This window comes from Somniosus microcephalus, chromosome 3 (genome assembly GCF_052327205.1).
Source record: "Somniosus microcephalus isolate GS21.2 chromosome 3, FLI_Smic_1.0, whole genome shotgun sequence".
Taxonomy (NCBI): Eukaryota; Metazoa; Chordata; class Chondrichthyes; order Squaliformes; family Somniosidae; genus Somniosus; species Somniosus microcephalus.
In genome coordinates this window covers 160,415,855-160,428,819 of record NC_140989.1, presented here as the reverse complement: position 1 = coordinate 160,428,819, position 12,965 = coordinate 160,415,855, and the positions used below count along the sequence as shown (strand labels likewise).

At 48.5% G+C, this 12,965-nt stretch overlaps 1 protein-coding gene across 2 annotated transcripts in view; it reads left to right on the top strand.

The window, feature by feature from the left end:
• Positions 1 to 12,965, top strand: part of memo1 (mediator of cell motility 1) — a 69,413-nt gene that overhangs the window by 1,568 nt on the left and 54,880 nt on the right. For both annotated transcript variants that reach the window (XM_085981800.1, XM_085981799.1), the window contains exon 2: positions 9,736 to 9,817. In XM_085981800.1, the coding sequence (XP_085837926.1) occupies positions 9,736 to 9,817 (82 nt within the window). The remainder of the gene's footprint in view (positions 1 to 9,735; positions 9,818 to 12,965) is intronic.

Below are 12,965 nucleotides of genomic sequence, written 5' to 3'. Positions count from 1 at the left end.
GGATGACGGTAGGGGTGCGGGTGGTTTACTGGGGTGTGACGGTAGCGGTGCGGGTGGGTTACTGGGGGGTGACGGTTGGGGTGCGGGTGGGTTACTGGGGGGTGACAGGGTAGGGGTGCGGGTGGGTTACTGGGGGTTGACAGGGTAGGGGTGCGGGTGGGTTACTGGGGGGTGACGGTAGGGGTGCGGGTGGGTTACTGGGGGTTGACAGGGTAGGGGTGCGGGTGGGTTACTGGGGGGTGACGGGGTAGGGGTGCGGGTGGGTTACTGGGGGGTGACGGGGTAGGGGTGCGGGTGGGTTACTGGGGGGTGACGGGGTAGGGGTGCGGGTGGGTTACTGGGGGGTGACAGGGTAGGGGTGCGGGTGGGTTACTGGGGGGTGACAGGGTAGCGGTGTGGGTGGGTTACTGGGGGGTGACGGTAGGGGTGCGGGTGGGTTACTGGGGGCGACGGTAGCGGTGCGGGTTGGTTACTGGGGGGTGACGGTAGCGGTGCGGGTGGTTTACTGGGGGGTGACGGTAGGGGTGCGGGTGGGTTACTGGGGGGTGACGGTAGGGGTGCGGGTGGGTTACTGGGGGGTGACGGTAGCGGTGCGGGTGGGTTACTGGGGGGTGACGGTAGGGGTGCGGGTGGGTTACTGGGGGCGACGGTAGCGGTGCGGGTTGGTTACTGGGGGGTGACGGTAGCGGTGCGGGTGGTTTACTGGGGGGTGACGGTAGGGGTGCGGGTGGGTTACTGGGGGGTGACGGTAGCGGTGCGGGTGGGTTACTGGGGGTGACGGTAGCGGTGCGGGTGGGTTACTGGGGGGTGACGGTAGGGGTGCGGGTGGGTTACTGGGGGCGACGGTAGCGGTGCGGGTTGGTTACTGGGGGGTGACGGTAGCGGTGCGGGTGGTTTACTGGGGGGTGACAGGGTAGGGGTGCGGGTGGGTTACTGGGGGGTGACAGGGTAGGGGTGCGGGTGGGTTACTGGGGGGTGACAGGGTAGCGGTGCGGGTGAGTTACTGTGGGGTGACAGGGTAGGGGTGCGGGTGGGTTACTGGGGGGTGACAGGGTAGGGGTGCGGGTGGGTTACTGGGGGGTGACAGGGTAGGGGTGCGGGTGGGTTACTGGGGGGTGACAGGGTAGCGGTGCGGGTGGGTTATTGGGGGGTGACACGCCAGGGACCCGGGTTCAAATCTGGCCTCGGGCGACTGTCTGTGTGGAGTTTGCACATTCTCCCTGTGTCTGCGTGGGTTTCCTCCGGGTGCTCCGGTTTCCTCCCACAGTCCAAAGATGTGCGGGTTAGGTTGATTTGGCTATGATAAATTGACCCTTAGTGTTAGGGGATTAAATACGTGGGGTTACGGGGATAGGGTGGGATATGTGTCGGTGCAGGCTCGATGGGCCGAAATGGCCTCTATCTGCACTGTGGGGATTCTGTGATTCTGTGGTAGCGGTGTGAGTGGGTTACTGGGGTGACGGTAGCGGTGTGAGAGGGTTACTGGGGTGACAGGGTAGCGGTGTGAGTCTGTTACTGGGGGGTGACAGGGTAGCGGTGTGAGTGGGTTACTGGGGTGACGGTAGCGGTGTGAGAGGGTTACTGGGGTGACAGGGTAGCGGTGTGAGTGGGTTACTGGGGTGACAGGGTAGCGGTGTGAGTGGGTTACTGGGGTGACAGGGTAGCGGTGCGGGTGGGTTACTGGGGGGTGACGGTTGGGGTGCGGGTGGGTTACTGGGGGGTGACAGGGTAGGGGTGCGGGTGGGTTACTGGGGGGTGACAGGGTAGGGGTGCGGGTGGGTTACTGGGGGGTGACAGGGTAGGGGTGCGGGTGGGTTACTGGGGGGTGACAGGGTAGGGGTGCGGGTGGGTTATTGGGGGGTGACAGGGTAGTGGTGCGGGTGGGTTACTGGGGGGGGTGACGGTAGGGGTGCGGGTGGGTTACTGGGGGGTGACAGGGTAGGGGTGCGGGTGGGTTACTGGGGGGTGACAGGGTAGCGGTGCGGGTGGGTTACTGGGGGGTGACGGTAGGGGTGCGGGTGGGTTACTGGGGGGTGACAGGGTAGGGGTGCGGGTGGGTTACTGGGGGGTGACAGGGTAGCGGTGCGGGTGGGTTACTGGGGATGACAGGTAGCAGTGTGCGTGGGTTACTGGGGGGTGACAGGGTCGGGGGTAAGGATGGTTTACTGGGGGGAGACGGTAGGGGTGCGGGTGGGTTACTGGGGGGTGACAGGGTAGGGGTGCGGGGGGTTACTGGGGATGACGGGTAGCAGTGTGCGTGGGTTACTGGGGGGTGACAGGGTAGGGGTGCGGGTGGGTTACTGGGGGGTGACAGGGTAGGGGTGCGGGTGGGTTACTGGGGATGACGGGTAGCAGTGTGCGTGGGTTACTGGGGGGTGACAGGGTCGGGGGTAAGGATGGTTTACGGGGGTGATTGGATAGGGTTATGGCTGGGTACCAGAAAAGGAGAGATAGTACTGGTGGGAAGAGAATGGGGATCTGGCGGTGAGGAAGTGGAGCCTTGTGCCTGACGGCCTCTACCATGGGAAAAGAGAGCTGATGTTGGGTGGAGCCTGTGATGTGATATTGTCGGTGGTGACGGTGTCTTACCAAAGGGTTAATAGTTTGTTAAGATTGGGGTGTCTTGTGGGCTTGATTGGAATTAATGGTGGGATTGGAGAGGAACATATGTGGAGCTGTGACCATGGAACATGGGGTTCTGAAGAGTGAGCGGTGGGGTAAGGTACATGGGCGATTTGGAGAGGACATGGTCTGATGGGGAACAGAGTAACAGGGGATGTCCGGGAAGTGGATGGAGATGGGAGAGGTGGTGACAGGATGTGGTTGGAGGATTGATGGGTGACCTCATTACCTTGCTCATTGGTCATGAGGGAGCGTCAAGCTGGGGCTGGAATCCGAGAGACAATGTGGTTGTGAGTGACAGCCTGGTATCTGGATGGTGGTCACTTTTCAGACTGGAAAGAATTAAACACAAACTCTCTTCCCCTCTGTGCTTTTGCTTGATGAATTGTTAAATGTTTGCAGAATCAGTGGTGAAATAAAAATATTGGAGAGTATGTTCTGTGCTGCAAAGTTCCACATGGTGTCCATATTGTTTTCAGAGCCAGCCTAATGTGTAGCTTTATTCTGAAACTTATCGCTAGGATTAGGTGAGGCAATGCTATTCTCTTCATTCCGCTTTTACTGAAGTGCTCAATGCTGCATTGGCAGTTTCCTGGTGAGGCTGTGGGTCAGTGGTAAATGCCGCATTGGCAATGTTTAACAATTCATGGAAAGTAAAGCCAGATGTTCCCGCGTCATGTGGGTCTACACAATATCTCTGTCCTGTAAAGGATGCTGTATGCGTTTAATCCCATTGGTATGGCAGTAACGTGGAGAATACAAGCTCAAAGGTCATTCTTATTGCAAAAAATCAGGGATGAATTCATTCCCGCAATGAGTGCTAACTCTTGCTGAAAATCCCTGCCATTTCTTGCAGCAGGACAGTTGCTAGTTTGGAGCCATTCAGCGGGCTTGGTGCCCCGTGGGTGTGTTTATTGCAGTATTGGCGAGTGATTTCTCTCTCCACCTCTCTGGTGTAATTCTAGGAACTCGCTGGAACACGGACAGAGGATTCAAACTCTTGCGATTCTTCACTCAGTTTTGGTTTGGTGGATTTTCTGAGTTGTTTTTACTGCTGCTATCAGCTGTCAAAGCACCTCTGATCTTCTCATCCTGTAACAGGAAGATGGCAGGTTTTATTTTAAAAGTTGCTCACTTCTGCCAACCAGCTGCTGTATGATGTTGCTCCTCACTGTTATTTTAAAGCATGGGTTTCCAAACTGCAGCCCCTCCGAGCAAGGCAATTCTATTTGTGCTTGTATTTCTGTAATGCCTTGTTTGAATTTAGTGAGCCAGGAGGTTTTGAAAAAGGGCTGTTCAGTGCTGTTGCCTCATTTGATTGCTAAATGCTGAATCAGTACACCAAGACCCGTAGGTGTTGGCAGCTTGAGGTGTATGGGAATTAATTGGCACGCCAGGTAAACTTTATATGTCGTTCCTAACCCCCCGATAGACTAATGATCTATGCAACCCACCAAAATCCAAATTTGCACACCCCTTGTTTGAAGAATAGATGAAGAAAGTTGTGTTGCAACATAAAAGTGTGACCCTATGACCAATACAAATCCAAGATTACATAAGCTGAGCAATGTTACACGGCAGCAATCTAGCTGCAACTGTTGGCCATTCAATGGCTCCCTTCTTGTGAAATAACTACTCGCATAAGAACATAAGAAGTAGGAGCAGGAGTAGGCCATACGGCCCCTCGGGCCTGCTCCGCCATTCAATAGGATCATGGCTGATCCGAACCTAGACTCGCGTCCACTTCCCTGCCCGCTCCCCGTAACCCCTAATTCCCTTGTCAGCTAGGAAACTCTATCTCCTTTTTAAATTTATTTAATGTCGCAGCTTCCACAGCTCTCTGAGGTAGCAAATTCCATAGATTTACTACCCTCTGAGTGAAGAAGTTTCTCCTCATCTCAGTTTTGAAACGGCAGCCCCTTATTCTAAGGTTATGCCCCTTAGTTCTAGTCTCACCCATCAGTGGAAACATCCTCCCTGCATCCACCCGATCAAGCCCCCTCACAATCTTATATGTTTCGATAAGATCGCCTCTCATTCTTCTGAATTCCAATGAGTAGAGGCCCAACCTACTCAACCTTTCCTCATAAGTCAACCCCCTCATCACCGGAATCAACCGAGTGAACCTTCTCTGAACTGCCTCGAGAGCAAGTATATATTTTCTTAAATATGGAAACCAAAACTGCACGCAGTATTCCAGGTGTGGCCTCACCAGTACCCTGTATAACTGCAGCAAGACTTCCCTGTTTTTATACTCCATCCCCCTTGCAATAAAAGCCAAGATTCCATTGGCCTTCCTGATCACCTGCTGTACCTGCATACTAACCTTCTGTGTTTCATGCACCAGGACCCCCAGATCCCTTTGTACTGTAGCACTTTGCAGTTTCTCTCCATTTAGATAATAACTTGCTCTTTGATTTTTTCTGCCAAAGTGCATAACCTCGCACTTTCCAACATTATATTCCATCTGCCAAATTTCTGCCCACTCACTTAGCCTGTCTATGTCCTTTTGCAGGTTTTTATGTCCTCCTCACTCACTGCTTTCCCTCCCATCTTTGTATCGTCGGCAAACTTGGATATGTTGCACCTGGTCCCCTCCTCCAAATCGTTAATATAGATTGTAAAGAGTTGGGGTCCCAGCACTGACCCCTGCGGAACACCACTAGTTACTGATTGCCAACCCGAGAATGAACCATTTATCCCAACTCTCTGTTTTCTGTTAGATAGCCAATCTTCCACCCATGCCAGTATATTACCCCCAATCCCGTGATTTTTTTATCTTGATCAGTAATCTTTTGTGTGGAACCTTGTCAAATGCCTTTTGGAAGTCCAAATACACCACGTCCACTGGTTCCCCTTTATCCACCCTGTTTGTTACATCCTCAAAGAATTTGAGCAAATTTGTCAAACATGACTTCCCCTTCATAAAACCATGCTGACTCTGCCTGATTAAATTATGCTTATCCAAATGTCCTGTTACTGTCTCCTTAATAATGGACTCCAACATTTTACCAACCACAGATGTTAGGCTAACTGGTCTATAGTTTCCAGCCTTTTGTCTACCTCCCTTTTTGAATAAGGGCGTTACATTAGCAGTTTTCCAATCTGCTGGGACCTTTCCTGAATCCAGGGAGTTTGGGAAAATTACCACCAATGCATCCGTAATCCCTACCGCTACTTCTCTCAAGACCCTAGGATGTAAGCCATCAGGTCCAGGGGATTTATCCACCTTAAGTCCCATTATCTTACTGAGTACCATCTCCTTAGTGATTTTAATCGTGTTTAGCTCCGCCCCCTCTATAGCCCCCTGTTTGTCCAGTGTTGGGATATTTTTAGTGTCCTCTACTGTAAAGACTGATACAAAATATTTGTTCAGCGTTTCTGCCATCTCCATGTTCCCCACTACTAATTTCCTGGTCTCGTCCTCTAAGGGACCAACATTCACTTTAGCCACCCTTTTTCTTTTTATATAACTGTAGAAACTCTTGCTATCTGTTTTTATATTTTTTGCTAGTTTACTTTCATAATCTATCTTCCCTTTCTTAATTAATCTTTTAGTTATTCTTTGCTGGCTTTTAAATGCTTCCCAATCTTCTATCTTCCCACTAGATTTGGCTACTTTATATGCCCTTGTTTTCAGTCGGATACTATCCTTTATTACTTTACTTAGCCACGGATGGCTGTCTTTTCTTTTACGCCCCTTTTTCCTCAGTGGAATATATTTTTCTTGAAAGTTGTGAAATATCTCCTTGAATGTACACCACTGCTCATGTACCGTCTTACCCTTTAATCTATTTTCCCAGTCCACTTTAGTCAACTCTGCTCTCATATCTTCATAGTCTCCTTTATTTAAGCTTAGTACGCTGGTTTGAGATCCAACTCTCTCACCCTCCAACTGAATTTGGAATTCAACCATGTTATGCTCACTCATTCCAAGGGGATCCTTTACTGGGACATTTTTTATTAATCCTGTCTCATTACACAGGACCAGATCCAGGATTGCCTGCCCCCTGGTTGGTTCAGTAACATACTGCTCAAGGAACCTGTCCCTAATGCACTCTATGAACTCTTCCTCAAGGCTGCCCTGCCCAATTTGATTTGTCCAGTCAATATGAAAGTTAAAATCTCCCATGATTATAGCTGTTCCCTTATTACAAGCCCCAACTATTTCCTGATTTATACTCCGACCAATAGAGTTGCAACTGTTAGGAGGCCTATAGACTACGCCCACTAGTGACTTTTTCCCCTTATTATTCCTTATCTCTTTAATTTAAAAAAAAATTGGTTCAATAACATCATAGAAGTGAAATATTGAGCCTTCTCCCCAAACTACTTGTGACCCGACCGTTAGAACTCTGATGGTCGAGTTGCCCGCACACTCAGCCTTGAAAGGAGGTAAATGAGAGAGGATCTCACAGCGTAGCCAAGAGATTCATTAGAATTGAAAATGTTAATCCTGAGTGCTGTTTCAAGTTCAAGAGTAGTGAAAATCTGGAACACTCCCTGCCCCCCTCATCCCCCCCCCCCCCCCCCAAAAAAAAAGCTGTTGAGGCTTGGTCAATTTAAAAATGTCGAGACTGAGATCGATAGATTTTTGTTGGGTAAGGGTATTGAGGGTTATGGAACCACAGATGCTGATCTAATTGAATGGTGGAAAGGGTTCAAGGGAATGAATGGTCTCCTCCTGTTCCTACATTCTGAAGTTAAACCGTGACTTGCAAGTCAAGAGACATGGGTGCAAACTGCTAATGGATGAGTTCAGGACTGATGTCAAGAAGCACGTCTCAAAGAGTGATCCATGACTGGAATGGTCTTCAGGGTAGAGAGGTTGAGGCAAAACCTGTGGAAGAGGCACTGTGATGAAGTAGGGGTAGGGAACTAGGTTTCTATGGATGGCATGAGCTGGATGGCAGCAGTGCTTGGGTGCCAATGTTTAACGGACCAGTTGTTAGCAACTTAACTGGACCAGCCACACACATACTGTGGCCACAAGAGCAGGTCAGAGGCTGGGTATTCTGCAGTGAGTGTCTCACCTCCTGATTCCCCAAAGCCGTTCTACCATCTACAAGGCACAAATCAGGAGTGTGATGGAATACTCTCCACTTGCCTGGACGAGTGCAGCTCCAACAACACTCGAAGCTCGATGCCATACAGGACAAAGCAGCCCGCTTGATTGGCACCCCATCCACCACCTTAAACATTCACTCCCTCCACCACCGGCGCACCGTGTCTACAGTGTGTACCATCTACAGGATACACTGCAGCAACTCGCCAAAGCTTCTTCAGCAGCTCCTCCCAAACCCGCGACCTCTACCGCCTAGAAGGACAAGGGCAGCAGGCGCATGGGAACACCACCACCTCCAAGTTCCCCTCCAAGTCACACACCATCCTGACTTAGAAGTATATCGCCGATCCTTCATCTTCGCTGGATCAAAATCCTGGAACTCCCTCCCTAATAGCACTGTGGGAGTACTTTCACCACACGGACTGCAGCGGTTCAAGGCGGCGGCGGCTCACCACCACCTTCTCAAGGGCAATTAGGGATGGGCAATAAATTTTCAGTGACGCCCACAGCCCATGGACAAATAAAAGAAAAAACCGGCAACGCAGAAACCACCTGCAATAAATTTGTGCTTCGTTTCATTAGTTTGCTCTCAACTGTTACTGTGATGTGAAAAATATAAAGTGACATTTTAACTGTCCTCAACAGGAACAAGAGGGCATAAATGTTTTTGAAGATTAGGAATACAGCCATTTTAAAACAATGTTAAAAGTTATACTTGTACAAAAGCATGCATGCTGTACTATTCCCTCAGTTTTATAACATTTTGGCCTAGTCATTCTTTTGTACACCTTTGGGAAACTTTAACTTTTCAAAGAATCTGTCTTACTTAATATATTTTTTAATGTGTCTTATTCCTCTTGAGCATTTTTAGATTGATTTATACTATTCGGCAACTCAATAATCCCTTCCTGTCCTGCTCTGTCTGTGTGCCAGCTTAAATGCCAGAGATGATCTTTTTAATAGAATCATGCTGTTTGTGGGGAAATCAGGTCAGGCTGTAGGTGGGTGGTGTTTGGCATTAGAATTTGCTTGGCACAGTATCTGTGCTTTAGCTTTTTTGTTGGGGATTCCAGCACCAAATAACAGCACCCGTGATTTCACAACACCAATAACTTGCACTTACGTAGCAACTAAAACATCCCAAGGCGCTTCACAGGAGCGTTACTCAAAACTCTGCTGCCCATGTCCTAACTCGCACCAAGTCCCGCTCACCCATCACCCAGTGCTCGCTGACCTACCTTGGTTCCCGGTCCGGCAATGCCTTGATTTTAAAATTCTCATCCTTGTTTTCAAATTTCTCCACCTCGCCTCTCTCTGTAACCTCCTCAAGCCTTACAACCCTCAGATCTCTGCGCTTCTCCAATTCTGTCCTCCTGTGCAACCCCGATTTTCATCGTTCCACCATTGGCGGTTATATAAATGCAAGCTGCTGTTGTCACAGACAAATGGTGAAAGAGAGAGAGAGATATTAGATGGAGTGACTAAAAACTTGATCAAAGAGGTGGGTTTTAAAGGCGGAGAGGTTTAGGGAGGGAATTCCAGAGCTTGGGGCCCAGGCAACTGAAGACCCAGAATCACAGAAATTTATGGCACAGAAGGAGGCCTTTCGGCCCATCGTGTCTGTGCCAGCTGAAAAAGAGCTACCCAGCCTAATCCCACTTTCCAGCTATTGGTCCTTCGCCCTGTAGGTTATGGCACTTCACGTGCATATCCAAGTACTTTTTAAATGTGATGAGGGTTTCTGCCTCTACCACCTTTTTAGGCAGTGAGTTCCAGACCCCCACCACCCTCTGGGTGAAAAAGTTCTTCTCAACTCCCCTCTAATCCTTACTCACCAATGGTGGGGTGAAGGGAGTGGGTGATGCACAAGAGTCTGAGGAACAGAGTGTTCTTAGGGGCAGTTAGGGGTTGTTGAGCTCAAGGAGATTAGAGGTTGGGGAGGGGGGGCGAAGTATCATGGTAGATTCCATTTAAAATGTGCAGTCAGACTTGTGAAAAAGATTAATTTTTAAAATCCGCCAGATAATCTTTTTTGGCTCTATTTCCAGGAGCTCAACTGAACGCACAATTAGAAAGCTGGCTCGCCCAAGCACAGCCCACTGGGAGACCGGCTAGAGCCATCATTGCACCGTAAGTCCATCCATTAAACCTGTCAATAGTTTCTAAAGTGACTGCTTTAACAGTAAGCTCACACCTGCGTCCATTTCAACCAAGTCCTGTTTGCCTCAGGTGTAAAGAAAGGAAAAGAAAGAACCTTTATTTATACAGCACCGTAGCACATTCCCAGGGTGTCCCAAAGTGCTTCACCTCCAGTCAATTTGAAATGTGGGTGAACATGCACCAAGATCCTACAAACAGCAAGTGTTTTTTGTGCTGGTGTTGGTTAAGGGAGGACAGCTGGCCAGGACACCAGGAGAGTTCCTTGTGCCTCTGAGACAAGGTCGTGGGTTCGAGCCCCGCTCCAGAGTAGTATCTGGGAATGTTTACTGCACGACTCTTGAGCGCGTAATCCAGACTGACACTCCAGTACAGTACTGAGGGAGTGCTGCACTGTCGGAGGTGCCGTCTTTCAGATGAGACATTAACCCGAGGTCCCATCTGCCCTCTTGGGTGGATGTAAAAGATCCCATGGCACTATTCGAAGAAGAGCAGGGAATTCATCCAGTGTCCTGGCCAACATTTATCCCTTGACCCACATCACTAAAACAGATTATCTGGTCATTTATCTCATTGCTGTTTGTAGGATCTTGCTGTGCGCAAATTGGCTGCCTCGTTTTCCCTAAATTACAACAATGATTACACTTCACAAAGTACTTCATTGGCTCCGAAGTGCTTTGGGAAAGTTGTTATGTCAATGCAAGTTTGTTCTTTTGTTTGTCCGATGTGACTTTGAACCACCTGTTTAACTGGCTGTTTCAGTTCTCAGTTACCAGTCAGGTAAGTGCCCTGTGAAAAGTACCCACCATTTCCCATCCTTTGCTTGTATTTGAACACGAGCCTCTTGCATGAAAAGACAATGCAAACATTCTCCAGTAGACTTCTTGGCTAATGTAGGAACGTTTCTGATCAGTTCAAAATATTTATAACTGTTCAGCACTGTGGGCTCACAAAAATATAATTGGTTCATTCGTTATTCTCATAATTCTGTCTTTTGAAAGTTTAATACAAAGTGCTGTAGTCAGGGCGTGCTGGTGCCTATAAACAGAGATGACACAAACTGTTTGCATTGTTCATAGGTTGTGTATCTGGGAATGTTTACCGCACTACTTTCACATCTAAAGCAGAAGCATTGTTTGTGGGACGGGGGGGGCGGGGGATCTGTCTTTCTGACGAGGCTCAGTTTACCTGTTTGAGGGTGTCAGAGATCCCATGGCACTATTTGAGGAAGAACGGGGAGCTTTCCCGGTGTCCTGGCCAACATTCCTCCCTCAGCCAACACCATGGCGACCACCACCACCTAGAAGGACAAGGGTAGCATGCGCATGGGAACACCACCACCTCCAAGTTCCTCTCCAGGTCACACGCCATCCTGACTTAGCAGTATATCGCCGTTCCTTCATCGTCGCTGGGTCAGACTCCTGGAACTCCCTCCCTAACAACATTGTGGGAGTACCTTTACCACTCGGACTGCAGCGGTTCAAGAAAATGGCTCACCACCACCTTCTCAAGGGCAACTAGGGATGGCCAATAAATGCTGGCCTTGCCAGCGACGCCCATGTCCCGAGAATGAATTTTCAAGAAAAAAAATCCAAAAAAGATTATCTGTTTGGGGCAAGAGAATGAAGAGGAATCTCTTGGAACTGCAGTTGCTTTTTAGACTTTTCGACCTATTTGCTGCTGCTCTTTTTTTCAGCTCCTCTCAATTATTATTGAGAGTATACTTGGCTGAGACTGAGAGAAATTCCTCCTCTCCCGATCAACAGTCTTGTCGTTCCGATATCTTATGGATGTCGTGTGACGATCTGCAAAGCTGTACAAGTTGAATTATCGTTTTAATTCACCCTCAGGCATTTGTTCTTTGTACCGTTTATCATTTTTTAAAGAAAAATACAAAACAGTTTCTCCTCACTTAAGGGCAGGAAACCAGACATGGGTAGAAAGGTAATATTATCAGTGAGGGGTGTCCAATTTCAAAATCAAGACCTGGCACTCTGGCCCTTGAAGTCCATGCAGCCATGTCCTTGTACGCATATTTATTCACTGGTTTGTTGTGTTTGAATTTCGTGGAGCTGGAGGTTTGGAAAGGGTTGTTCTTGGCACTGGTGCCTCATTGGTTGATAAATCTTGCATCAGAACATCGAAGATCCAAGAGTATTCAGTCTGTGCCTATTCTTGGCTATCCAAAACTAATCTCACTGTCCTGTGGACTGCCATCACTTGTACTCTGCTCTGCATTAAATATTTATCCAGTTGTCTTGTAAAGGATGCAATGTTCTCTGACTCAACCACAAAACATTTGATCCTTCATCAGCTCTCTGCATAAAGACATTCCTCTTAGCCTTTCTCCTGACTCTCTTGGTAACAATTTTAAAAAGATGACACCTCCTTATTGACTCCCCACCCAGAAAAAATAGTCTTTTCCTATTGACGCTATCAAAACCCAATCCTTTTTCATCAGAAGTGTCAACACTCGTGCTGTGCAATATTGTTATTGCTGTCTAATTAATTGTATCATCCTTTAACGTAACACCAAATGGTGACTTTATTACTTCAGGATTTCCCTCCCATTGTTTTATGTATAGAATGTAGATGTGCAGTCCCAGGATGATACAGGTCAGTCTGTTACAAGCTGTGAATTAACCATGTACATAGTGTAATTCATCTTCTGATATGTTTTGTAAAATATATTTAAAGCATAACGTACTTATTTAACACATTTTGTGTCTTTTTGAGAGAACTGGTTGCCCTGCAAGGTGAATCGGACAGTCATACACAGACGCATACGCTGATGCTCTCATGCGCAGACACATGCAGACGCACGCCGCCAGGCACAGGTGCACACAGACACGTGTGCAGTCACGAGCACACATGATTAATGCTACCATCATTGGCAAAGTGGTATGATGCCACGGGTGTAATGTCTCAACGGATGGCCAACCATTATATAAAATAATCTGCCTGTTGTGTAAGAATGAGCATTGTGCTGAGGCATTGCATGGGTCATCCCAGGGGACTTTTGTGACTTGTGTGCATTTTTCCTGCAAAATACAAGGGGAGAGAATTCCCCATTGGTATCTTTCTATCTGCCATGATATTCCGTGGTCACGGGAATATTGAG